This window comes from Halichondria panicea, chromosome 15 (assembly GCF_963675165.1).
Source record: "Halichondria panicea chromosome 15, odHalPani1.1, whole genome shotgun sequence".
NCBI lineage: Eukaryota > Metazoa > Porifera > Demospongiae > Suberitida > Halichondriidae > Halichondria > Halichondria panicea.
The window spans coordinates 73,778-97,534 of record NC_087391.1 but is presented as its reverse complement, the minus strand read 5'-3'; the positions used below and the strand labels follow the sequence as shown (position 1 = coordinate 97,534).

The following is a 23,757-nucleotide window of genomic DNA, read 5'->3' as shown; positions in this document are numbered from 1 at the left end:
CACATTCTCTTGGATTTTGACTCGTGGATTCAGTGCATGGGATGTATTGGATGACATGTTATAAAAACATACGTGCGCTATAATTAAAGAATTATGTTATTTTGTTTTTAGTTCTGGTAGTTTCTCTCCATTCTTTACTTTGTCTATTTCAGTGAGCATGAACTCCAGTGGGTCTTCAGGTCTCTCATACGCTATTCGGGAGGTTAGGTTCTGTAAGGGGAGGAGTGTACAAAGCATCTTGTAACCATACAGGATACAACGTGTGAGCAGTATTGTAACACCTTCAAAAAGGGCATACTTGTGAATTTGTTAGGAAGTTCTGGGTACTTCAAAGCAAGCTATAGGGTTTCCATAGTTACCTGAAATATTTCCACAATCCGATGCTTCTCCAGGTAGTGTACAGAGGCTGTGTACGGATCTTGCATGCTCTGTCCAATGGATTTCTGCCCATCAATGACATTAGCAGCTATGGCCGCCGCTTGCTCTATGTGCTCTCGTGATGGAACTGAGTCAGTAGCTTGAGAAAAGGCCTGACATCCTTCATTATCCTTTGCAGACATTGTGTTTACACGTACACACGTAATACCGCTACGAGCCCCTCCCCCTCCCGCGGCGATGCAGCATTTATAAAAAGCCACATTGTTGCGAGTTTGCGGTTACCCACTAGACTTTATTATTAGCTATCTTGTTTCTCGAGCTATACACAAGCACTTTGCTTCTACTACTGTACAGTGCAAGCTATGGATATCAGCGCATTTGGTGGTCGTCGTAGCGGCTACCCTCGCAAGCCAGAGACTCAGAGATCAATCTCCTCCAATACAAGATCCCCACTCAGCAAAGCAGCATCAATGGGGCTGGCATATGTGAAGCAGTCCTCCTATTCTGCAGCTAACTCACAACCACAAGTCTCATCTCCAAAGACCTATGTCACTGATGGTAGGTAGCTGTAACTGTAGGCAAGCACATAGCCATGCAAGCAGCATAGATGTGCATGTTGTGTCTAGATGTGGTTTGAGCTTATTGTATGTTTGCACATTACAGGATTCGCCTCTCTACCGAGACCTAAACGCACTCCTGCACAGCCTGCTCAGAGACGTAAGGAGGTCAACAGTGTGTTGCAAGGCTACCTCAAGTCCTTGGGCTCCATGGCTCGCTCTATAGAACTGGAGAAGGAGACAGTCAAGCAAGAACACGTGCAATGGACCAGCATGGATGATGCTACTAAAGAGGAGGTGGTGAACGATCACTTCATACCCCAGGATATACGATTGCAGTACAGCTTTGATTTCCCCATTGATCGCTCTGTCAGTCGTGCTAGTCATTGCTCTGTGCCTCCTAGTTGGCCTGGCCGTCCACAAAGCGCTCACTCTATGCATGATGGGATGTTTCCGGACGGATCCAGCTCTCAACCCAATGATTGGGAGGGTGATCAGTACAGGCAAAGGAGACAGCTGCCAGGATCCAGTCAAGAGGACCTCTCTTACAGAGACCATCGAGTGAACACTTTGGTGAGTGGTAGTGCATTGTGCATGTTTGTTAATTGTGTAAGGTTAGCTGGTAAGTTTCTCACATTTGTGAGAATTATGTCAGGCATTTCCTTACACTTGGACAGTGATGAATGGCTACTTCCCCTTGCCCTAGCTCTCTGTATGGCACCGCAGATGTCACCGGGTGACTGACTGCATTCATGTGCATGCTCTTCATTCTTGGGCCCTGTGAATCTCATTATGACTGCCCAAATGAGTCATGTTGTCCTAAGCTCGGGCCTCACCTGAAGATCCTAATTGTTCCACTGCCCCCTCACACAGCTATGTGCTTATAGGGTGTTAAACGTTTGCTAGTACAGGCAGTGCAATGGGTGGGTGGTCGATTACCAGTAAGAAAACTAATTGTGCAAATAGTGTTTGTGGCACAAAACTGTCTAGGCAGGTGTAAAGTGGACACAGTGGATATTGCTATGGCCACCAGAGCCTGTTTTGAAGCAAATTACATTCCATTTGAAATCTCCACTAGCCAGCCTCCTGTACATTCATGCATTTAATTACGATAGTCTTTCTTTGTTTGATGTCCTGAAAGATCATCCGTTGTTCTCACCGTTGTGAACAATTTATCACATTTCACCATTACATACTGGAATGGTTTTGCTAATCTGCATATCAAATATAGCACTGATGGTTTTGTCTATTCCTCAACTCCATTAGAGCTTTCATTCCAAGAATTGATAAACACACTTTAGTGCTCTACCACTGTGTTCATAACTATGCTTCACTAACAGATGTGCTATTCTGATTCAATACCAGCTTCCTACGCTCACTGTCAGGGCTTTGTTAGAGAAATACGATATGATCGTTTATGAGAAACCTTTCTGACAATAAATGGATATTTGTAGAATCAGTAAAAGTTTCCCGATAACGTGCATTTATGGGTTTTTGTTGCATGTACTTGCAAACAACACAATTGTCACTGATTTCATTAATATCATCTGCTGTCCTATAACAGCTACAAAATTAATGTGTTAGAATGTCTGGACTTAGTGAGGTCACTTTAATAGAACTGCTTTAATTTGCAAACACTTGTATGAGATCTCCTCACACCCACACACACACTTCACACACACTCACACACCCACACACACACAGGTGCACGGAGACCCATCTCTCAGCCTCTCCCAGCCCTCACTCAGTTACAGCTACGATAACGTTGACCCCACTACTCCCACCTCCTTCAACAGACTACACAAGCAGCAGCTATCATTCAGACCTAGCCGGAAGCAACACGCGGTGAAGCCCCTCCCCCCATCTCAAGTGGTGTCCAGGCAAGGCCTCGGCAGCGACGGAGAGAGCCCACGGAATACCTCTGATGAAGATTGTAACAGACACCGCCATCTTGAACTACCTCAGTTGGGATTTCAACGCAGCAAACTGCGAAGCTACAGTATGAGAAGTCGTCGAGGGCCGAGTACAAGTAGGAACACCTCAGCGAGGGGGAGCATGAGAACACAGCGTAGGAAACCAGCATCCCCTGAAAACAATCACAAGAATCATGGACCCACTGATCCATCCAGCCGACCAAGCCACTATCACACTTATTCTAACACTTCAACAGACACTGATTATGATGCAGAGATTGACCTACCTGAGGCTTCACTATTACTGGACCACCTTCAAGCTTCAGGATCACCAGATAAACAACCTGACTCTCGTCTGCATAGAAGAAACTCTCGTACTAGGAGGTCGCTAAAAAGCACTCCTAAAGTTGTACTGAGCACGCCCTCCCCTCCGAGCACACTGACACGACAGGCCACTCTGGATAGCTCAATGGACGATTTGGATATTGATGAAAGTGTGTTGGACTATCCACTGCACAGAACTGGCTCACGGGATAGTCTGGATACAATGATCCCCTCCACAATCTCTAAATCATCGTATCTACAACATTCAGATGATGACGCTCTCAGTACAACTGCCAGTGAAATGTCAAGAATGACTCCAGACTCTATGCTTAGCAGTTCATCGTTTAGACCAAAGAACAAACAAGCTGAGCTTGCAGTCATGAGGAACAGGAGAGGGAAGTGGGGAGGTTCATCGTATCGACATGTCACTTCTAACTTTGCAGAGAGGCACACCCAGTTCAAGCCCAACAGACTGCATGGAAACAGTAGTGTGCAAACCTCAGCTTCAACAACTCGAGCTTCGTCCCCTATTGAACTGACCAGCACAGATGTGAAGCCGCCACGGTTCTCAAAGTATGGCTCTGCTACTGATAGCATCACTAGTGACCTCCCCCGCTCTCCCGACCATATTACTAGTCCCCCCATCACACCGTCTGCCATGCTGGCCAGTAATGCTACCTATCTGTTCAGTGATAAGAGAGAGTCGGGATACATTTCAAGCAGCTCTGAGAGTTTCCCCATTAGACGTTGACATTGATTGGTGAGTCATTAGCGTGCTGTATGTCGATGTGTGAAATGTTATAATGTGTGTGGTGAGAAATGTTAAGTCAACTGACTGTCACAGCTTTGTCCAGGTGCATGTGATATAGACCCTCAGGCATGTTAATGCAATCACTGGTAATCCCATTAGCAGAATGCCACATTTCACCGTCCATGCAGATAGTCTAAGGTAATATGATTATGGGCTATACATTGAATGATGGTGTGGGAAGCTGGTTGTATGAATTAGACAATTAGAGGCTGAATTATGGTTTAATGCAACCTAATTATTTAGAACTGTTTGTTTTTCACTCCCATGCAGACTCCTACCCACCCACCCACCCACTCAACACAAGGCTGGATTGTTGCAGCTGCCAGAGACACATTGCAAACATGTAGCATATCATAATTATGCATCTTTTTGTTATAATTATTCCCACCAGGTCAATTTTGTGTTTATTGTGTGTGTTGTGTGTAACATGCTCAGCTTTTTATTTTTATCACACGTACCCAGAACTCCATAATTATGAATTGAAAAGTAAACTCAGTATTGAACATGGTCATGACTGCATGCATGCACTACAGGGGAGAGGCATGTGATGATGAGCGGTCATGGCTGCATGCATGCACTACAGGGGAGAGGCATGTGATGATGAGTGATGTACAGTATTCCCCACCCAACACCCACACACATGTACATCACTTCTGTCTACGTACAACTGTCAGGGTTTATTTAAGTAATTACAATCAGTATATATAATTACTATACCTAACACGATTAAGAATTAGTGGAATAACTCGTATGAAGTCAGACTAGCATCCCAACGTGTCATAGCCACAGTGTGTGCGATGAACTTAAGGTGCAAAGAGTGTAACCTCTGTATATAAATATATTCATAGGTCATATGGAGATAGGGCGATTAGGTGTGGCACAGTCCAGATGATGGTTGAACACTATCCATTTACACGGCAGATGGACTGTACACTGCAATCACAATAGAACGTACAATTAGTTTAACAGTGCAATTAGGCAGGCATTCGCAGGTTTTGATTGCAGCTAGTGTAGCATGAAACAATATGGTATGCATTAGCTTGTGGGGAATGCTTTGCTGGCTGTAATTACTTCTTTGTTTGTGTTTGACAACACAGTGTTTGATAACAAGGTAATTAACCTCGGTGTAACAAGTGATAAGGTTGCCTTGTGTATACAACAACTACAGAGCTACAAAATGTTGTTCAAGAGTTCTTAAAAGTTCCTTTGAGTCCCAGTGCTCCGGAAATGATTCCAGTGATTTCTGCACACTCTTGTAGCTGCTCTGGAGGTTTCCAATCTGTAGAGAATAGGTAGCCAATAATGGTTAGGGGGGTCAATGTGATTGGGGGGGTCTATGCCATAAAGGTAGGGGGGTCAATGTGGTTGGGGGGTTAGGCCATAAGGGTAGGGGGGTCAATGTGGTTAGGGGGGCTACCTTCTCTGAAGCAAGGGCTGAGTTGAAGTGAGGCTCGTACATGTGAGGGGAGAGGTGGCAGCTGGACTGGAAACATGCCAGAGCCTGAGGAAAGGGTACACACATGAGTGATGCACGCACAGCTACACACATGTAGTAATGTCATGCATAGGTATTGACCACACCCACCTGTTCCCCCCTCTCCCTCCGCCACTCCAGTACACCCAGGTTGTTGTAGGCCTCAGCGTGATCATTGTTGGCTGTCAGAGCCAGCTTGAAGCAACGGTACGCCATCACTGCGTCCCCTATACCCTGAGTGTGTGTGTGTGTGTTGATAACATCATTGGGAAGTTTCTACAAAATACACTAAAAAGGCTTTTACTGATTTGCCTCATTGGAATGATAAACAGACTCCAGAGGTGTGAAGATAATTGGCTAGAGACTCACTAAAGGAAACTCTAATCAGAGGAATGGGATGATCCTGGCTTAAAGCTTTGTAAGAGATACTGAATACATATAACATTACACAATGCAGCCCTTGCTGTAACCAGTAGACGTGAGATTGACACTATCCAGTCACTCTGTTGGACCACTACAAAGCTACTCCCAGGCATCAGCCAGTATGCATTGCACACGTACCATGCATTCATGCCATAGTTGGCTCTGTAACTAGAGCTCTGGTGATCTAAACTCAACGCTTTTCTGATTTTCTAAAAGCTTAGGAGGAGCCCGTTCAGATGGTATGCTCAAATCTCAAATTTTGAATGGGCCATAATTTTCTATTTTCGGAAAAAGACCATGCATGGGTTATATATAGCCCATGGTATTTTGTCAAAACAGGCCCAAAATGGACTATTGATTTTTAACACATCGTCTGAAAGGCCTCTCTCTAAGCTAACGTTATTGGATCAACAGAACTAAAGTTATAGCCGTTCAAAGATGCTCTATTTAACATTTTCCATTTACTATAATCTGCTGTACTTGATTATACAGTCACCAGGTGATTATATACACCAGGTGATTGATTATACAGGGACACTCACGAGTGCTACGTGTCCAATGTTGTACCAGACGTCCGCCAGTGTTTCATCAGTTGCCAGGGCAACGGCCTTTTGGAAGCAATGCAGCGACATGTCATATTGTTGTGAGTAGTAGCAACAAAGACCAAGGTTTGTGAAGATCTCCGCATTATGTACTCCCATCTGGAGCAGCCGTCTGAGTGTGAGGCGTGTGTGGGTGGGGTGTGTGAGGTGTGTGTGTGGTGTGTGTATCTCACAAACAACTACTAAGATACGTACCTATAAAACCTGAGGGCAATCTCTGGTTGGTCACTATAGAAGTGGTCGGTTGCTATGCAGGCAATGGCCTCCACATTGGTAGCATCCATTTTCAACACATCATTATAATATTGGACAGCCGTGACCAACTCTCCCAGTCCCTACAAGGAGGTGGGGCATTATCCACCGCTACAGTGTACTACCATATAAGGCAATGACAACATGTATACACAAACGAAAAGTGTTGCTGAAAAGATCAGAGCATAACTTGTTTATACCTCCATCAAAGCTAATTTTCTGAAACCAGAGCGATGCAAATATAAACTCTTAGGGAGAAGCCAGGTTCAGTGAACTGAGTCATTACAACTGCTGCTGCTAGAAATGATGGAATTTATTTGCACACAAATTTTGAATCCAATCACACTATGTAATAGAGTACCTAACAAAATGCATTTTTAACTACAGCCCTCAAAGCCCCCCCCCCCACACACACACACACACACCTCGTGTATCCTAGCAATGCCGGTGAGAAGAGAGGTATCATTCTCAAACTTGTCCAAGCCTTTCTTGAAATAGTCGAGAGCATTCTTGGGCTGGTCCAGCTTCACATAAACCTTGCAGAGGTAGAGGAACATGTCCACTGTACTGAAGTGCTTGAGGGTGGACTTGAACTGGGCCTCAGCATCGCGATACAAACCAAGTCTAGAGAAAAGGAATTAAGCACTGTGTAGTACCATCCCTTTATTAGTGTACAATGATGATCTTAATTCAATAATTATAATAATTTGAAGGAGCCCGTTCAGATGGTATGCTCAAATCCCAAATTTGGAATGGGAAATAATTTATCATTTTCAGGAAAAGACCTACCTACTCTCATGAATCAGCCGCTCTTCCTTTGGGAACAAAGGAAGGGCGGCTGATTCATGAGACTAGAAAAGGACCATGGGCTTATAAGCTATTAAGGCACACACTGCATGAACTCTGACCTGTAGTAGCATTTGCCCAACTGTAGTTTCCACCACCAGTCTTGATAATTGGAGGCTTCTGTTGCCGCGGCAGCCAGGTCCAGTGCACTCCTCACATTGCTCTCATGGTGAAACAAATACTCAAACAGAGCCTGCAATATAACGGTACATGTAAGAGCTTCCTCACAGGAATTTCATTACTGTATAGTTGAACATCTTTCAACAGCCATAACTTGAGCACAGTTGATCCAATGTCAAAATTTCATGATTTTCTAAAAGCTTAGAAAAAGACCTTTCAAATGATGTGTTTCAATCCAAAATTTCGTCCGGGCCCTAATTTGTCATTTTTCGGCCTTGGACCATGGGCTATAATCCATGGTACGGCTAAATTGGAAAATACTTTTATCTCTCGAATATCAATTTTGATCGTACCATTTGATCGTACCATTTGAAAGATCTCTTTCTAAGCTTTCAGAAAACCATAAAATTTTTGACTTTCGATCCACAGAAGTTATGGCAGCTGAAAGATTCCCAAAATCATTGATTAAACGGAAGGCGGGGGGTGTCTTTCAACAGCCATAACTTGAGTACAGTTGATCCACATTATTTTCTGAAAGCTTAGAAAAATTCTTTTCAAATGATGTGTTTCAATCCAAAATTTCGTCCGGGCCCTAATTTGTCATTTTTCGGCCTTGGACCATGGGCTATAATCCATGGTACGGCTAAATTGGAAAATACTTTTATCTCTCGAATATCAATTTTGATCGTACCATTTGATCGTACCATTTGAAAGATCTCTTTCTAAGCTTTCAGAAAACCATAAAATTTTTGACTTTCGATCCACAGAAGTCATGGCAGCTGAAAGATTCCCAAAATCATTGATTAAACGGAAGGCGGGGGGTGTCTTTCAACAGCCATAACTTGAGTACAGTTGATCCACATTATTTTCTGAAAGCTTAGAAAAATTCTTTTCAAATGATGTGTTTCAATCCAAAATTTCGTCCGGGCCCTAATTTGTCATTTTTCAGCCTCGGACCATGGGCTATAATCCATGGTACGGCTAAATATTTTTATCTCTCAAATATGAACTTTAATGGCATCATTTGAAAGGTATTTTTCCAAGCATTCAGAAAATCCTTTACTTTGGATCCACAGATTTCAAGTTATGGCAGCTGAAAGAGTCCTCAAACTCTACAATACTACACACCTTGGACAGAGCTGGTTTCTGTGCATATTTAACAATGTTGAGTTTAGATACGTCAATGAACGGTCCTCCTGGTTCAGTGAGCATGGACGCTGTGCCTAGTCTCACATGACGCCCCGAGGCTGTTGTTACAGGCCTGCAGGACATGGTTAAATCACTCTATTAGTACCAAAGGCCCAAGCCAGTGGATTGAATAACAGTGGATAATTATCACTTCAATTACAGTCACTATGGTGACAAAGATGGACTTGCAATCAACAATCACAAGGCTGGCATACAGTACTAGATGACCTTGCTGTCATGGCTGTCCTGGGTGTACGGATGGCCTGCTCCATGGTGCGGGGGCGGTTACCCTGTGTCCCTGGCCGTAGGAACCCAGAGAGTGGCCTGCCAGACTGAGAGAGTGGGCGGACCCCTTGACTCAGTCCCATCGTACCCGGAGGTTTACGTAGCGACGTACCAGGTCCTGGATAATCATGGGAGAGTGAGTAATAGCTTTGAGTACAATACAAAAGGGGGTGTGTTTACTTGCAACGTCAGCAATAGCGGTGTCATCCATGAACAACTCAGCGATGCCCTCCTCCTCCATCTCCACCTCGTCTACGTATGTCTGCTCAGTGAGACCACGCCCCTTTAGGTACCACGCAGCCTGTGTGGCAACAACCATATCAACGTTATGTTACTGGACTGGTTGCTATTGGTTACCTGGTCATAAGGATTGCTCTGCAGGATATCGGAGCAGATCTTGACACATTCCTCAAACCTCCTCCGCCTAAAGAGACTGCGTGCCATGAAGAGAGGATCCAGAGACAGCTTTGTAGGATCAGCCATCTTGCTGGATAGTAAAGGGGGGGGGCGTTACCTCACCTCTAATTAAACGTAATACAAGCTTAATGAAAAGTCAACAAATGCAACATTCACACTTTGAATTCTGAATGTAGTATAATGGCTACCAACTCGGAGGATCAGGAGACCTCATCATCTGTCTCCAAGGTACCCTCTGAGATCAAGCTGTCTTATGATGTGGAGTGTGTGCTCGGCCGGGCTATGTCCGCCGGTCCGGGTCGTGTGGCTATCCAGTCAGGTCACTATCGTGGGATGATCTCTAGGAAACATGCAACCATCAGATACAACAGCAAGCTCTCTCAGTGGGTCTTGAAAGATATCAAGGTGTGTGGGTGTGCGTGTGGGTGTGTGTGGGTGTGCGTGTGGGTGTGTGTGGGTGATGTGCATGTGTGTTTAATATCGACTTCACTATTGAAATGTGCTGATCTTGCATTTTTACCTCCCCCCTACAGAGTATGAATGGCGTACATGTCAACGGTGCTCAAATAGAAAGTAACAAAAACCGGGTGATTAAAAATGGCGATAAAATTGTTTTTGGACTTAATACCGACCTCAACGAACTCATCTATATATTCCATAACAGGAAGAACGATGGGCCCAAGTTAACCCTGGTGAGAGACAAAGCTGCTGTTCCTCGCTGTAACAGAATGAGATTAGGAGGCCGTGGTCCACCGAGTCATGCCCCATCACGCACACCCTCAATGTCACCCCCCTTAGAACCAATACCTACTCCAACCATCAAACCTGCTGTTCCTCGAAAGAGGGTCTTTATGAGTGTAGGAGGTCGTGCCCCATCACGCACACCCTCCACGGAACCTCCCTCTGGACCAACCCTCGGCAAGAGGACCGTCCCTACCAGTGTAGGAGGTGCCTCCTCCACAACACCTCCCTCTGGACCAATACCTACTCCAACCCTTGGCATGAGAAGTAGTGCCGCTGATAGTCCACTTACAACTTCAGAAGAGTCTCTGATATTATCAACTGAAGATGTGTTCACAAGTCCACCATACAAGAAGCAGTGCACTCTGACCTCACTAGACTGCCTGTTTGATACAGCAACAACAGAAACTTCGACTAAAATGGACGATGAATTATTTGGTGCAAGCCCTCGCCTCACACCACAAGCCAGAGCCGTGCTGATGGGCATTAAAGTAACGGCTACTGAGATCCAAGTACTCATGGCCAGAGATGAAGTGGAGAAAGAAAAGCAAATGATCGAATCGAAATACCAAGTGTTGAAAAATGAACTCAAAGTTAAAGATCAAAAGCTTGTGGAGAAAGAAAAGAAAGAAGTGAAAGTTACCAAAGCCATAGAGCAAGAGTTTGTGTGTGCGATATGTCAGGAGTTGTTCATCCGTGCTCTCACCCTCTCCTGTTCTCATTCATTCTGTGAATGGTGTATGAATCAATGGATGAGCAAGAGTCATTCCCCTGAGTGCCCAGTGTGTCGATCACGCATCCATCAAGCACCAGTCCGCTCTCTGGTTATAGATAATGTTATTAAACGTCATGTGAGCAGTTTACCAATTGAGCAACGAGCTCTGAGACGTACAATGGAGATTGAACACTGCGTGGCTATGGGCGTGGCACCACCGCCTCCAGAACCTGACCATAAGAAGCGTGAGGAGTCCTCTCTCGGATCAGCAGAGGAACCTATTGTCATCGCCAACTGATTGAACAAAGTAGAATATGGACAGTTTTGATTTGATGAACACTTGTGCAGGTCATTCAAATTTGATTGTGTCAAACGTTGTCTTACAGTACTGGTTGCTGTTTTGTTCAGTAATTTCTGTATAATCATTGTCACTATTGAATACACTCCATTAATCACTCATTGTGTCAAATTAATATTATTTTCATGTAGTACTAGTTTGCTGTTTTGCTCAGTGATATTATCGCAACTGCGATTGAAATTAGGGGAAAGGTCATCTATATTAATAACTGCTGCAGCAGCTGGTCTTTGTTTCAGCGTACTGTTAATACCAAAATTAACGTTAATTTTTGTATAAAATACCCTTCAAATAATAATGCATGTGCAAGGTCTGATTTAGTACATGTAGTGCAACAATATTATTAACAACTTGAGAACATAAAAATAAAAACAAAAAAGCAAGTTCCATGTTTATACTTCGTCCTCTGTCAGGAGCATGTTGGGGATTCCCCCAGACACGGGGAACTTCCTGCCTGTCTCAGGACACTCTAGGTCACCCTCCACCACCTCCACCTCCAGCAGGACATGATGGGCCGCCTTCAGGAAGTCCTCGTCACTCTCAAATGCATCAGGAGGAGAGTCAGGCAGTCCACTACCAAATCCAACCTGCATGGATGAAATGAAACGTGAAATAATGATAGCAGTGTAATACATTCAAATATTCCATTACAATAATTTATTCACAAAGACAAGCATGGTACGATTTAGCCTCGATCTCACGCTGATTAAAATGCGGCCTGGGATCGAGGCTAGAAATACTACATGTACAGCAGCTGTGTACACATGAAGAGTGCATTAAGTACTTACTGATTCAGCAGCTGATTTAAGCACTGTCCATTCCAGTTTAGGAATCATCCTGGCAATGAACTCTGCATTGAAGTCCACACTATTGGCCACCACTTGACTAGCCTGCACACACACAGCCATGATAAGAGGACGAGTTCATCAGAGTACTTACTAATATCTTGAAGGGGTAGCCATTCTTCACTCCCTTCACATGCGAGGTGAGCATGTTATGAGTAAGCAGCTTCATCTCTTGTCTTGTTTCCAAACTAGCCACGTGGGTACCTGGTTGAACCTTGACCTTGAGCCCCGCCCCCTTTCCTGCAACCAGCAAGCTGGAGTCACAGTGATGTATATTCCTGAGCTTCCCAAGTCGTCCCATCCTCCCTCCAAGCCAGCAGCTCGCATCCATCGCTTCAGGGTGTTGGCTACTCGGTACAGCACGGCTCTGATCTGGGTCTGGTGTGGTGTCATGATCCTGGGTATGGGGAAACTACACTATGATATCAATATTCAGAAGAAAAAGTTGGGATGTAAGTTTATAGCTAGCTCATTCTATGTTATATATATACATATATATACAGTCAGCAAAGATGAGATCCAACCAAACCCTCGGGTGACAGCTACGATAAAGGAAACATTTGACAAACTTGGAATGGACAAGGTAATTTCTCAATAAAATTAATATCAATGCTCAATGTTTTTTTTGCCAAATGTGCAGGTAATGGAGAGAAAAAGATGAATAAATAGACACTATGAACAATGAAGCACTGTTAATCATTCCTCTGCATATCACAATATCACTTTCACGGGACTAAATCCAGTTAATTTTCTAACAGCTTTGATGCTTTGTAATTCTAATTTGAATGGTCCTTGTACTCTGTCTGCTAGGAGCACTCCTAAAGTAGCCACTGTTTCTCTGGGGAAGCTGAAGTCATCATCCTGCATATAGCCTCTATGAGTCACAAAGAAGTCTTTGAATGGAAGCTGCATGTGTGTGTGTGTAGGAGGTAATAAAGGGTTGAATAGGACATACAGTTAATAGTGTATTATTTTGGGTAGTACAGTTAAATTTTACAAGGCAACTATTATAATGCATTGGTCTCGTGTGTATGGGGGGTCACCTGTATGTACTCCCAGTCTGGCCCCCTCTAGTGAACATGATAGTGTGTGTGGGGGGTCACCTGTATGTCCTCCCAGTCTGGCCCCCCTCTAGTGAACATGAAGCATTGCCATACGTCATCTTTCCTCGCCATGTTGGGGTAGCCGAGGTTGATCATGAATCTTCTCCCATCACCACGCACCCTCAACTGAAACGCATCAAACTCTGTCACATCAAAATATGGACGCTCAAACCATCCACCCTGGAGGGGAACGGAAAAGAGGATAAATGTGTCAGATCAGGCCATTCAGCAAGTATAATTAACAATTTTCAAAAAACAAAAAACATATTCAAAGACAGGTAGTCACATTACAAGTTAAAGTTTTAGCTACTTACTTTTTTCTCCTTTGATCTGATGGCACAGTAGCCGCTGTACTTTGCACTCAGATCTGTGGGGGGTGATAAGTCCAGCTCTCCACTGAATAACACACCAGTGCCTGAACAAAATAATTATCAATCTAAATATAAGAATTTTGCACAACTAAACCTTTCCCGTTGATTTCCAGATTGGCGTGGGAACGACCGCCTACGTCTTTGTCTGATATGCAATCCCACTCAGTCAACACCTCCTCTTTAGTGAAGTCAAACAAGACCAGGTTATGGGAGAAGCTATAGCCTCGGGGGGTAGTTGCATGTCTCACTTCAGCAACGTATCTCTGCAGAGCTCTTTGCATGGACTGAAGCATGATTGGTTGCAGTAGGTAAAGGGTCAGTTGACACACAACCTCCAATCTTGTTGACAGGAAGTAGTCGTACTTACACCCACACCACACCCTCTAATCCTAGCACACGTGCGTTGGGGGACACTTGCGCATGCGTATAAGTTACTCACTGCGGTGTCTGGGACAGATTTCGCAATGTACCACAATACTAGCAACACCTTGTAGCTAGTGCTCCTGCGGTCTCCTCTATGGGTGGGAACTGTCGGTCTCCATGGCATCTCCTTGGAGACTCTGACGTCAATGGTCTGGAATATTCCCAGATCCAGTTCCAGAACCTCAGTTCCTTTGAAGATCGAAGAAGCAAAGTGTCTTGCTGGAAGAGGTGAGTTTCTTTGCTTGTAGCTCGCGTGTTTGCAGGAAATAATGTTATTGTATTGTTAGGAAAGTATTTTGAAGCATTGTGTTTGTAGCATTGTTTGCTGTCTATTTAGTCATGTTTTACTGATTGCTATTGACTTTATTTTTTGCAGAAACTGCAAACCTTCCACTGTGTTGCAGAACCATCGCCAGCCTTCCACTGTGTTGCAGAACCCCTACCACTGTGTTGCAGAACCATCGCGAGCCTTCCACTGTGTTGCAGAACCATCGCGAGCCTTCCACTGTGTTGCAGAACCATCGCGAGCCTTCCACTGTGTTGCAGAACCATCGCGAGCCGTCCACTGTGTTGCAGAACCATCGCGAGCCTTCCACTGTGTTGCAGAACCATCGCGAGCCTTCCACTGTGTTGCAGAACCATCGCGAGCCTTCCACTGTGTTGCAGAACCATCGCGAGCCGTCCACTGTGTTGCAGAACCATCGCGAGCCGTCCACTGTGTTGCAGAACCATCGCGAGCCGTCCACTGTGCATGTGTTGCAGAACCATCGCGAGCCTTCCACTGTATTGCAGAACCAGCGGAGCAGTGCGAGCATTCTCCAGCCATGGAAGGATAGAGCTGAAGCCGTGCAGGCTGCAGGAGCTATTGTAAGTTGAAACCGTACCTCTGTAGCTTGTTTCTGCATGTGTTATGGCAGCTATAGCTATAGTAGAGTAGAGTGTTCACTGTGTCGTTTGAGCATATCTGTGTTGCGCGCTGTTCGTTGAGCGTGGAAGGTTTCTGGTTGGATTATTTTGCTCTTGTATTCCTAGTGTTTTAAGTGTGGCCCCTTCTTGACTGTGAGGTGTGTAGGTCATGCAGCTTAATAGATACATACTTGCCAGCAAAGCGCACGTTAAATGCATGTATGCATGGCTAAACTCACGTCGACAACGCTGTATTGTTTTATATATGCGTGGCTAAGAGTCTATTATCTGCATGGCCTTGAACCCTTTGGTGGTGGTGGGGGGAGGGGGTGGTGTCCGTAGCACTCAAGTAACCAATCAGAATGTGTGGAAGGTTCTTCAACAGTCGGGGTGCAGGACAGCATCTTCTTGTTCTTGAAACCGTTATCGAACCAGCCTTCGGGGTGCAATGATGGATTACTCATGGCATTCCAGTCTATTGAGGGAGCACTCTGCTGTTAGTACCTGCCTAAAGGGAAAGCAGCACAGGATCCTGCCATAATTGGGAGTGTTATGATCTTGTTATCAGTTCCAATAGTTAGTTAGCTAGGATCATTAGAATAGCTAGCTAAGATTATTAGCTAAATAATTATAGACAACTGCTGCTTCTTGGCTTATGCTAATCTATTATGACGGCTTTTCAGTATCTTAACTCTGTGCTTGACAACTGCTGCTTCTTGGCTTATGCTAATCTATTATGACGGCTTTTCAGTATCTTAACTCTGTGCCTACTGCACATGGAATTGGTAAGTTCAGGCTTTAACTAAACTATAGGTGTGCCAAGGGAACTGTAGCCTTTGACTGGGTTAGTGAAGAGTAGTCTTGAGCACTTGTGCAAGTCTTGCGTGCCAGGCTTGTTGCAACTGGAGTCGACAAGGGCTTCAAAAGCAAGGAGTTGTTGTCTCTGTGAGTCTACTGTTGTTGAACCATCCCACACATTCTGGTTGATCACTTCTGTGCTCAGTTAATGGTACTCACAGTCACAGGGTCCCTTTAGTTTATTATGCCCTTATTGTATTAGTCCCTTGAGCAAGGAAACTACTCAATGGTGGTGGTAATGTTGTCTGTTCTGGTGGTATTGTTGTCTGTTTTGGTGGTAATTGGTTGGTTTTCTACAGTTGTGGAGATTTGTTGATTGATCGGTTTGGTTTTGTTTGAACTGCTGCGCTCAATGTAACCATGCATTTACTTGTTCTTTTGCAGCCACAATGCACACACACACACATGCAACTCCTCCTACTAGCTACTGTACTAGTGTTCCATTCTCTCACTGCTTTTGTCCCCCAGGTACAGACAAGCCATGCTGCTCTGGGACTGATTGTCCCCCAGGTACAGATAGCCATGCTGCTCTGGGACTGATTGTCAAACTAGCTGTTAAATAAATGTTTTGTATTTTTAGGTACTAGACATTGGCTCACTCACTGTTGAGAAAGGTAAGCATGTTTCTGACTCTGCTTGTTTCTTCTTCTCTCTCCGTCAGGTACAACTGAGATGTACGTGCTGTTAGGTGGTGGTTGGTCAAGCTAGTTAGCTGTTCAATATTCTAGAAATGTTTTTTGTTTGTAGTGCTTGCTTCTATCGAGAAAGGTAACTGCCCATTTTTATAATAATGGTTTATAAATTTAATTGTACAGTGCCTGGGTTTGATGTCTTGTCACCGTGTTGGTTAGTAATGGTAGGTCATGCTCAACATGTCGGAGCATTAATGATAGTTTTCTCCACAGGTCAAGACAGTGGAACTAACGGTACGTAAAGTCCATTTGCTTAGTGCTACCATTATTGTGTTCTGCAGATGTGTAGCAGATTAGAGGGAGGAGTGCTCGGTGCTCTAACTAATGTGTAGTGTTATGATTAATTTTTGTGCAATGCTGTATTTATAAAATTAATTATGGCACAAGGTGAAAGATGTGTGTGTTGCGTGCACCAACGGGATGGGCAGAATAGCCTCAAATTGAGACAGATAAATTTTTTAATAGGCCTGGTCTCGAGGCGAGGGCAGAATAGCCTCGATTATTATGCCCTGTTTTGAGGGAGACCAATAAACGGTCCTTACCAATCTTGGTTAATTAGAGTTTCAAACAAACGGTCCTTACCCATCATCTGTAGCTAGCTAGTGAGCATGAGATGGGCATCACTGGCCTTCTCCCCTTCCTCAAGTCTATTCAGAGGGAGGTTCACCTCTCATCCTTCAGAGGCAAGAAAGCTGCTATTGACTCGTACTGCTGGCTGCACAAAGGCTCTTATTCCTGTGCACTGCAACTGGTCATGGGCACTACCAAACTAGAGACCTTGTAAGCCGCCAATATACACACACACACTATAATGTATAAACAAGCCCCTCACCCACACCCACACACACACACACAGGCCGTTTATCAAGTACTGTATGAAGAAGGTGAACTTGCTGAGACAACATGACATCACCCCGGTGATGGTGTTCGATGGTGGCCGCCTGCCAACAAAGGCACACACAGAACACGAGAGGAGACAGTACGTCTTTATTGTCAACCTCATATTATACAGTGAGTCACGTGCTCACACACTTGTATAGACGCAGACGAGAGTACAGAGAGAAGGGAAAACAGCTGCTCAAAGATGGTAGGAGATCAGAGGCTGTTGATTGCTTCCAAAAGTGTGTTGATGTGTCGCCAGACATGGCTCTTGCTCTGATCAAGGTAGTCCTCGTCTTATACACATCCACACTAACCACACCCCCACACTAACCACACCCACACACAGGAATGTCGTAAGATTGGTGTGGAGTGCGTGGTGGCTCCATATGAAGCAGACTCACAACTGACTTACCTTCAGAACGAGGGAATAGTAGACTTTGTCATTACAGAGGATTCTGATCTGCTGGTGTTTGGCTGTGAGAGGGTACTCTTTAAACTGGATGATGCCGGAAATGGTAAACTGATCGAGCTTAAGGAATTGGGCAAAGCCAACAAAGGATTGGTGGTGAGTGAGTGTTGTGTGTGTGTGGGCGTGTGTGTGTTGTGTGTGTGTGGGTGTGTGTTTGTGGGCGTGTATTTATGCACCTGCTTTAATTGCAGGGGTTTACTCAAGACTCTTTCCGTCAGATGTGTATATTCTCTGGCTGTGACTACCTCTCCTCCGTGCCTGGGATTGGTTTGGGGAAGTCCCTAAAGCTAATGAGACGATGTCATCAAAATCCAACACAGGTATATACACCAGTCAATCATCCTCTCACTCTTTACTACCTCTCCCCCAGGTAATACGTACACTACAGTGTGAGACAGGGAAAGTCCCTCCTAGCTATGAGGAGGACTTCCAGAAGGCAGAGTCTACGTTTCTCTATCAGCTAGTGTTTGATCCTCGCTCTCAGAGCCAGGTGAGACTCCACCCCCTCCCACAAGATATGAGCTCTCAGGATATAGAGTTTGCTGGAGTGTAAGTCCATCACCACTATTCCTCACACTGTCTGTGTGCCTTGTGTATCACTGCTATTCCTCACACTGTCTGGCTCTTGCAGGGAGAACTCTCCTAAGAAAGCTGTCAACATGGCCAGGGGCAATATTGACCCAATATCACTGTGTGTGCTGGACACTTACTCTCCCTCTAAGGTAACCATAGCAACTGCTTTCATCCTCTGTAACTAGAGCTATGACTGATATTAAAATACAGCGTAGATCTATCAGATCATGTGTTTAACCAATGAAATACTTTGGGCCCTATGTAAAGCATTTTTAGTAACCAACAGCCATTATTATGATGTGTGCCCCCCCCCCCCCCCACACACAGGTCCCTCCACCACCCAAGACAATGGCATGGAGTGAGTCTGTTATGAGCTCCAGTACCAAGTATCCTGTGGCTATTCAGGCCAAACTACCTCTAGTGGCGAGTGAGAGATCAAAGCAGCCATTCCGAGCACCCAAAAGAAAACTGGAGGAGGAGATTTTAGAGGAAGAATCAACTGAGGAGAATGTGTTTTCCTTGTACAGTCAGCCCTCACCAGAGTCATCACACGTCACTGAAACCAGGGAGGAGTCCACTGACGCTACTGTCAGCTCTCAAGGGGTTAAAGAGAGTAATCAACCCATCAATTCCAGGCAAGTACATGTACGTATGAAAAGAGCATGGGCTAATAATTATATAACCTGGGTGATTAAATTTTATCTGAATTGGGCTAACTTTGAGCTTGTACATTTTCGCTGTATTTTGAAAGCCCAATCTAATTAGCTGAAGTAGCTCCTTTATTTCGGGCCCAAATTGTCCATTGTTGGGGCTATGTATAAGTGGAGAAATGAGCAAGCTACTTGTACCATTCCTCCATAGATAGTTCTGAGCTATTCTCAGCCATTCCACCACTGCAGATTCTACCACTGCAGGTATTTCTCGACTGAGGCCACTCCATCAGATGACAATGACTGCCCTTCAAGGAGAGCCCTTACCAACAAACAGCTGACTCAGCAATCCCCAGGCTCTGTGAGGAAGGTGCTGTTTGATAAGGAAATCCCAAGAGATAGCATTCTGAAGATGCGGAGTATGTACCAATACTCTACTAAGAAACCAAGAACTGACAATCCATTCGAAGTCCTAGACCAGTGCTCACAACCGTCCACACAGCAGAGGAAAGTGGAAGTCAGTCGCAATCCATTCTCAAAGTCTAACTCAGCCACCAAACAGCCAGCATCCTTCACACTCACTAGCCAACAACCCCTCACCACAGACCATGAGCCCCCCTTCACCACAGACCATGAGCCCCTCTTCACCACAGACCATGATGAGCCCCCCGTCACCACAGACCATGATGAGCCCCCCGTCACCACAGACCATGCTACTATAGCCTCTCCTACTGTAGAACCTGCACTGGAACGCAAGGTCATGACCTCCGCCAGCTTCCTCACCCCTCACAGCTCACACACAGCACAGCAATCTAGCGGCAGTTGGCTGGGCAAGAAAAAGACTGGACCCAACAAAAGAGGAACTAGAATCGGTGAGTGAATTGTTGTTACTTGATTAGTAATTACCGTACTTTACACATTGTCAGGGTTCTATCCAGCGGGGGGTGGGGGGAGCTTTTCCCCAAAATTCCACACTTTCTTAATTTAAAACATAGACATAGAGGGTCTACCATCTATGAAACTGCATTCAATTTGTATCTCTGAGAAGCTTTAAAAAAAGTTTTTACAAGGAAAGACTTACTCCCCCCAACCATTAATTCTAGTACATACATCAATTCTAAAGCTGTTGGTAATTTCTACAGGTCTTTCAAAGTCAACGACAAGCTCTAACTTCAAGGCACCCAGACCATCAGAGGGTCAAACCAATCTCGGCATGTTCGGCTACACCAGGTATGTGTTTCATTCATGTAATAATTATAGTGTCATATTATGCTTTGCTTGCAGGAAGCCTCAATTGAAGCGTTAAGAACATTATTTTATTGGCATTTTGTAAAAAACTTTAATAATTATCATTATGACAGTGTACAGTTATATATCTATGTGATAGCATACTCTGTTTGAAAAAATCCTGTAAATGTCAGTTCATTGTATAATTTTAGTGTTACAGATAGCAAGGACAATCCTGTATGTATGCGTGTGTGTGTGTGTGTGTGTGTGTGTGAAGGGTGGGTGGGGTGGCTTACCTCCTGCTGTAGCTGATATTCTAGCCAAATTGTAGTATTTCGCTTCTAACGAGTATATCAACCCAAGCAGGGATAGGAAGAATGAGAATATGTGTAGTATCTGTTGCAATAGACATTCAGTACACCTCAATCATTAAAGGTTTAATAGCTGCTCACCATGACAGACTCTGCTGCACTGTGCGTGGTTAAGTCTGGTCTGTGTAGAGATAGCAGCACTATCCGGTCATACACATCCAATGCTATCAACACAGAAGATATGAGAATGGAAAAAATTATATAGATGATTTTCTTTTGTTGATTGAAGCTTCTGTACAAGAGATTTGGTCTCTTCATCGCTGCTTGCTGCTTTAGCAGCTCCACCCTTCAATGCTGCATTTTTCAATTGTGGGGCGTGGTTACTAAGCTACCTACTTCCGCATTTCTGGTAAACATCGTTAATGCTATAATATGAAAAATGTTCCATTAAAATTTTGCATATAAAATATCGATCCTTACCGTATTTACTATTTACAATGGCTACAGAGCTAGAGACAGACATTCAATCAGAGGCTGGAAAATGCTCCAAGAAGAGACGAAAGAGAAACAGATTCATCAAGCAAGGCTACCATAGGTCTGAGAGAGATGATGCTCGAAGAGTAGCAGCTAGAACATTCTTATTAGGTATACCATTGGACAATCAGACACAGTACAACTTCAGTCCTAGTGAGAGCTTCCAGTCTCAGCTAGAGTCACAGAATACACTCCTCACACAAGGCCCACCCCCACACAATGTCACGATAGATGTCATCCAACGTACACCGGCAAATCACGACATTCTGGGATCTCCGAAATACTCACATAAGAAACTTTCTCCTATTCATCTCTCTCACAGTCTCGGTCTCGAGTACTCCCCACCTGATCGTGTATTCTATGAACCCAACGATTCCTTTGCTGACAGACGATATTCGACTGTTAACGAGCTAGGAGGGAGTGTGTGTGTGTGTCACAACCTCACCAGGATACCCCCCACGATGCTACTGGACAAGTGCCTCATGTTCACCTGTGGAGGGAATTCCCCCTCTTCCCCTGGCTCTGTGTTTGCAGTCACCTCTGTAATATCCTACAAGAGAGAGGAAGAGTGAGTATGCATAAGTCTATTATAATAATCCTTCCATCGCTATTGTACCTTGTACCCTGGGCAGACAAGACGTCCCACTGAGGACCAGGGTTAGAGCCAACAGCATGTCATTGCAGATTGACCTCGATGTTGACCTCGGGACCACCTCTAGTGACAATATAGTGAGTCAGTCTAATATGCATTCAGTCATGCTTAGAATTGAGCAACTTCTGATTACCTATTATCTCAAGCTTTAAATGCATTCTGAGCCTCTAACAAGACTATGCTTTCGTAGTTCCGGTAGCTATCTTTGAGAGCCTGTAATTTGAGTTCTGATTGTTCAACTCAATGATACATTTAAGAATTACCTTTCCAACAGTGTGCTTGTTGTACACTCCAATACATCTCACCATCACAAATCCACCAGATTATAATCATGTCCTCGTTCCTCCACACAGGAAGCGTCTCTTATAATCATGTCCTCGTTCCTCCACACAGGAAGCGTCTCTTGGCTTCCTGTTCCAGCCTCTATGGGTGAGCGATCACACGACCTCTGACCTTACACCTCCACTTCTACGCAAGCTGAGTGCCAAGAAGGACCGCCTCTCAGACCCTCAACCAATCAGAGCCTACCATTGGAAGTCTGCCGCCCACCAGCCGATCATGAAAGGGGTGTATCCGTGGGCGTTCTTTAAGGATAACCACACCCCTGCTCATGTGATCATTCGCTACCATCCACAGTGCCTGGATAACTCAGAGTATTTTGTGGGGAGTCAGACCCATTCATTTCTGCTGGAGGGCAAGCGGGTGAGTGGTTGGGTTGGGAGTGTTAGCTGGAGGGCAAGCGGGTGAGTGGTTGGGTTGGGAGTGTTTAGTCTACGTCTGTGTCAAGTGCTGACTCTGTTAGTCACAATAACTACCTCCCACACTCTCAATGGATGCATAGCTATCTCCGTGGACTACACCTCTATGACAACTGAATGACGTACGAAATTATTAGACATTATAAATATTGACCGAGCTCTTTTGATGTTTAATATCCTCTCTATAGTAATGGTGTGATCATGATCACTGTATCTCCCTCACAGGTCTCCATTATCCAATACGCTCGTCCCTGTGATATCAAGAAAGCCATCAATGACCAGTTTGCCATCGAGTTCCCCTACATAAGAATAACCCTCTCTAAGCTGCGGAGACTCAAGCGTGATATGCACAAAGCAGCTGAAGAGGTGAGCCAGAGTTAGCAACATCGTGTTTGAGTATTGTAGTGAGTGGTCTGTTAGAAAATTGGCAACTACTTTTACAATGAATAATTTGCTTGCATGGTTCCCTCTGTATACAGTGTGATGTTGATTTGGAGGCCGTGGCCTACTCTTATGTGTACTTTGAGAAGCTGATCCTCATGGTAAGTCATGCACAGCTAATGGTCACACCTGTGCAGTTGTTGAGTTATCATTGCAGGGGAAAATCAACAAAGCCAACAGGAAAATAATCGCAGGTGTGTGTATGTATAAGACGCTACTGCATTCATTACCATTGGTAACCCACCCACTCCCCATCCAGGAGTCTGTGTCCTGCTAGCTGCCAAGTTCTATACTGATGTGAGACAGAAAGATATCAAGAATTTTGTTGAAGTAAGCAACTGTATAACCATGCACACACAATTAACCCTTTCATCACAGCGACTGGCGGACCAATTCCATCTCTCCACGAAGGAGTTAATCCTCTATGAGCTCCCTGTTCTTGTGTCCCTCCAGTTCTCCCTGCTAGTGCCTTACTACCAAGCTCACCCTCACTTGCTAGCCCTCAGGGACTCTGAGCTAGCTCTCAATTGACACAACAATCTGTCTCTTGATACTACCTAGTGTGTTGTCATCATGTGTGCATTTTATCCAATACATTTGGTGTTGCTAGGTGATACGTCAAGTCATGTGTACTGTTGTGTATTACAGTGGATGCTATAAG

General features: G+C 44.6%; 9 protein-coding genes and 1 long non-coding RNA gene across 11 annotated transcripts; 5 read left to right on the top strand and 5 right to left on the bottom strand.

Moving 5' to 3' along the window:
• Positions 1-42: 42 nt before the first annotated feature.
• On the bottom strand, positions 43-587 carry LOC135348459 (testis-specific expressed protein 55-like). Its single transcript, XM_064546677.1, has 2 exons — positions 360-587; positions 43-210 (listed from the first exon to the last, which is right to left on the bottom strand). Exons 1-2 carry the CDS (start codon positions 558-560, stop codon positions 97-99), a joined length of 315 nt encoding a protein of 104 aa, XP_064402747.1. The 5' UTR covers positions 561-587; the 3' UTR covers positions 43-96.
• Positions 588-634: 47 nt separating this feature from the next.
• On the top strand, positions 635-4,474 carry LOC135348457 (uncharacterized). Its single transcript, XM_064546675.1, has 4 exons — positions 635-936; positions 1,042-1,508; positions 2,640-3,932; positions 4,254-4,474. Exons 1-3 carry the CDS (start codon positions 741-743, stop codon positions 3,921-3,923), a joined length of 1,947 nt encoding a protein of 648 aa, XP_064402745.1. The 5' UTR covers positions 635-740; the 3' UTR covers positions 3,924-3,932; positions 4,254-4,474.
• Positions 4,475-5,090: 616 nt separating this feature from the next.
• LOC135348455 (tetratricopeptide repeat protein 8-like) lies at positions 5,091-9,705 on the bottom strand. The gene is made up of 11 exons (XM_064546673.1): positions 9,531-9,705; positions 9,354-9,474; positions 9,117-9,291; positions 8,829-8,961; positions 7,643-7,773; positions 7,160-7,358; positions 6,678-6,817; positions 6,423-6,594; positions 5,569-5,691; positions 5,401-5,484; positions 5,091-5,262 (listed from the first exon to the last, which is right to left on the bottom strand). Exons 1-11 carry the CDS (start codon positions 9,654-9,656, stop codon positions 5,146-5,148), a joined length of 1,521 nt encoding a protein of 506 aa, XP_064402743.1. The 5' UTR covers positions 9,657-9,705; the 3' UTR covers positions 5,091-5,145.
• A 2-nt stretch (positions 9,706-9,707) lies between these two features.
• On the top strand, positions 9,708-11,537 carry LOC135348456 (E3 ubiquitin-protein ligase rnf8-like). Its single transcript, XM_064546674.1, has 2 exons — positions 9,708-9,995; positions 10,124-11,537. The coding sequence occupies exons 1-2, from the start codon at positions 9,771-9,773 to the stop codon at positions 11,342-11,344; spliced, it is 1,446 nt and encodes a 481-aa protein (XP_064402744.1). The 5' UTR covers positions 9,708-9,770; the 3' UTR covers positions 11,345-11,537.
• Positions 11,538-11,699: 162 nt separating this feature from the next.
• LOC135348454 (multifunctional methyltransferase subunit TRM112-like protein) lies at positions 11,700-12,467 on the bottom strand. Its single transcript, XM_064546671.1, has 3 exons — positions 12,341-12,467; positions 12,190-12,291; positions 11,700-11,988 (listed from the first exon to the last, which is right to left on the bottom strand). The coding sequence occupies exons 1-3, from the start codon at positions 12,413-12,415 to the stop codon at positions 11,794-11,796; spliced, it is 372 nt and encodes a 123-aa protein (XP_064402741.1). The 5' UTR covers positions 12,416-12,467; the 3' UTR covers positions 11,700-11,793.
• A 363-nt stretch (positions 12,468-12,830) lies between these two features.
• On the bottom strand, positions 12,831-14,054 carry LOC135348452 (complex I intermediate-associated protein 30, mitochondrial-like). Its single transcript, XM_064546670.1, has 4 exons — positions 13,815-14,054; positions 13,664-13,764; positions 13,350-13,529; positions 12,831-13,152 (listed from the first exon to the last, which is right to left on the bottom strand). Exons 1-4 carry the CDS (start codon positions 14,011-14,013, stop codon positions 12,958-12,960), a joined length of 675 nt encoding a protein of 224 aa, XP_064402740.1. The 5' UTR covers positions 14,014-14,054; the 3' UTR covers positions 12,831-12,957.
• A 111-nt stretch (positions 14,055-14,165) lies between these two features.
• On the top strand, positions 14,166-16,992 carry LOC135348451 (leucine-rich repeat and coiled-coil domain-containing protein PF3D7_0703800-like). Of its 2 annotated transcripts, none has more exons than XM_064546668.1 (3): positions 14,166-14,371; positions 14,520-15,010; positions 16,376-16,992. In XM_064546668.1, the coding sequence occupies exons 1-3, from the start codon at positions 14,290-14,292 to the stop codon at positions 16,445-16,447; spliced, it is 645 nt and encodes a 214-aa protein (XP_064402738.1). In that variant the 5' UTR covers positions 14,166-14,289; the 3' UTR covers positions 16,448-16,992. The 2 variants fall into 2 exon arrangements, with proteins under 2 accessions (XP_064402738.1, XP_064402739.1); XM_064546669.1 differs by having other exon boundaries at positions 14,168-14,371; positions 16,418-16,992.
• A 156-nt stretch (positions 16,993-17,148) lies between these two features.
• On the top strand, positions 17,149-20,588 carry LOC135348445 (exonuclease 1-like). The gene is made up of 11 exons (XM_064546661.1): positions 17,149-17,379; positions 17,456-17,578; positions 17,640-17,763; positions 17,828-18,046; positions 18,142-18,270; positions 18,321-18,499; positions 18,582-18,672; positions 18,851-19,158; positions 19,438-20,045; positions 20,316-20,403; positions 20,458-20,588. Exons 1-11 carry the CDS (start codon positions 17,213-17,215, stop codon positions 20,477-20,479), a joined length of 2,058 nt encoding a protein of 685 aa, XP_064402731.1. The 5' UTR covers positions 17,149-17,212; the 3' UTR covers positions 20,480-20,588.
• LOC135348453 (uncharacterized) lies at positions 20,495-21,073 on the bottom strand. The gene is made up of 3 exons (XR_010398750.1): positions 20,853-21,073; positions 20,697-20,796; positions 20,495-20,635 (listed from the first exon to the last, which is right to left on the bottom strand). It is a non-coding gene; the product is annotated as an uncharacterized LOC135348453 (long non-coding RNA).
• Positions 21,074-21,172: 99 nt separating this feature from the next.
• Positions 21,173-23,726, top strand: LOC135348450 (uncharacterized). The gene is made up of 8 exons (XM_064546667.1): positions 21,173-21,813; positions 21,878-21,974; positions 22,291-22,599; positions 22,881-23,021; positions 23,135-23,197; positions 23,254-23,290; positions 23,356-23,426; positions 23,475-23,726. The coding sequence occupies exons 1-8, from the start codon at positions 21,209-21,211 to the stop codon at positions 23,625-23,627; spliced, it is 1,476 nt and encodes a 491-aa protein (XP_064402737.1). The 5' UTR covers positions 21,173-21,208; the 3' UTR covers positions 23,628-23,726.
• The last annotated feature ends 31 nt before the right edge of the window (positions 23,727-23,757 follow it).

Excerpts from the sequence above, each read along its gene's own strand:
- LOC135348459 (XM_064546677.1), bottom strand. The coding sequence starts at position 560 with ATGTCTGCAAAGGATAATGAAGGATGTCAGGCCTTTTCTCAAGCTACT. Across the intron at positions 211-359 it reads GGATTGTGGAAATATTTCAG|AACCTAACCTCCCGAATAGC; the intron begins GTAACTATGGAA and ends CTCCCCTTACAG.
- LOC135348457 (XM_064546675.1), top strand. The coding sequence starts at position 741 with ATGGATATCAGCGCATTTGGTGGTCGTCGTAGCGGCTACCCTCGCAAG. Across the intron at positions 937-1,041 it reads AAAGACCTATGTCACTGATG|GATTCGCCTCTCTACCGAGA; the intron begins GTAGGTAGCTGT and ends TGCACATTACAG. Across the intron at positions 1,509-2,639 it reads ACCATCGAGTGAACACTTTG|GTGCACGGAGACCCATCTCT; the intron begins GTGAGTGGTAGT and ends ACACACACACAG.
- LOC135348455 (XM_064546673.1), bottom strand. The coding sequence starts at position 9,656 with ATGGCTGATCCTACAAAGCTGTCTCTGGATCCTCTCTTCATGGCACGC. Across the intron at positions 8,962-9,116 it reads AGGACAGCCATGACAGCAAG|GCCTGTAACAACAGCCTCGG; the intron begins GTCATCTAGTAC and ends CATGTCCTGCAG. Across the intron at positions 5,485-5,568 it reads GGAGGGAGAGGGGGGAACAG|GCTCTGGCATGTTTCCAGTC; the intron begins GTGGGTGTGGTC and ends CCCTTTCCTCAG.
- LOC135348456 (XM_064546674.1), top strand. The coding sequence starts at position 9,771 with ATGGCTACCAACTCGGAGGATCAGGAGACCTCATCATCTGTCTCCAAG. Across the intron at positions 9,996-10,123 it reads GGGTCTTGAAAGATATCAAG|AGTATGAATGGCGTACATGT; the intron begins GTGTGTGGGTGT and ends TCCCCCCTACAG.
- LOC135348454 (XM_064546671.1), bottom strand. The coding sequence starts at position 12,415 with ATGAAGCTGCTTACTCATAACATGCTCACCTCGCATGTGAAGGGAGTG. Across the intron at positions 12,292-12,340 it reads GCTACCCCTTCAAGATATTA|GCTAGTCAAGTGGTGGCCAA; the intron begins GTAAGTACTCTG and ends GTGTGTGTGCAG. Across the intron at positions 11,989-12,189 it reads TTAAATCAGCTGCTGAATCA|GTTGGATTTGGTAGTGGACT; the intron begins GTAAGTACTTAA and ends TCATCCATGCAG.
- LOC135348452 (XM_064546670.1), bottom strand. The coding sequence starts at position 14,013 with ATGCTTCAGTCCATGCAAAGAGCTCTGCAGAGATACGTTGCTGAAGTG. Across the intron at positions 13,530-13,663 it reads TCAGATCAAAGGAGAAAAAA|GGTGGATGGTTTGAGCGTCC; the intron begins GTAAGTAGCTAA and ends GTTCCCCTCCAG. Across the intron at positions 13,153-13,349 it reads CAGACTGGGAGGACATACAG|CTTCCATTCAAAGACTTCTT; the intron begins GTGACCCCCCAC and ends ACACACATGCAG.
- LOC135348451 (XM_064546668.1), top strand. The coding sequence starts at position 14,290 with ATGGTCTGGAATATTCCCAGATCCAGTTCCAGAACCTCAGTTCCTTTG. Across the intron at positions 14,372-14,519 it reads AAAGTGTCTTGCTGGAAGAG|AAACTGCAAACCTTCCACTG; the intron begins GTGAGTTTCTTT and ends TATTTTTTGCAG. Across the intron at positions 15,011-16,375 it reads TGCAGGCTGCAGGAGCTATT|GTACAGACAAGCCATGCTGC; the intron begins GTAAGTTGAAAC and ends TTTGTCCCCCAG.
- LOC135348445 (XM_064546661.1), top strand. The coding sequence starts at position 17,213 with ATGGGCATCACTGGCCTTCTCCCCTTCCTCAAGTCTATTCAGAGGGAG. Across the intron at positions 17,380-17,455 it reads ACTACCAAACTAGAGACCTT|GCCGTTTATCAAGTACTGTA; the intron begins GTAAGCCGCCAA and ends ACACACACACAG. Across the intron at positions 19,159-19,437 it reads AATCAACCCATCAATTCCAG|GTATTTCTCGACTGAGGCCA; the intron begins GCAAGTACATGT and ends CTACCACTGCAG.
- LOC135348450 (XM_064546667.1), top strand. The coding sequence starts at position 21,209 with ATGGCTACAGAGCTAGAGACAGACATTCAATCAGAGGCTGGAAAATGC. Across the intron at positions 21,975-22,290 it reads CCACCTCTAGTGACAATATA|GAAGCGTCTCTTGGCTTCCT; the intron begins GTGAGTCAGTCT and ends TCCTCCACACAG. Across the intron at positions 23,291-23,355 it reads CAACAGGAAAATAATCGCAG|GAGTCTGTGTCCTGCTAGCT; the intron begins GTGTGTGTATGT and ends CTCCCCATCCAG.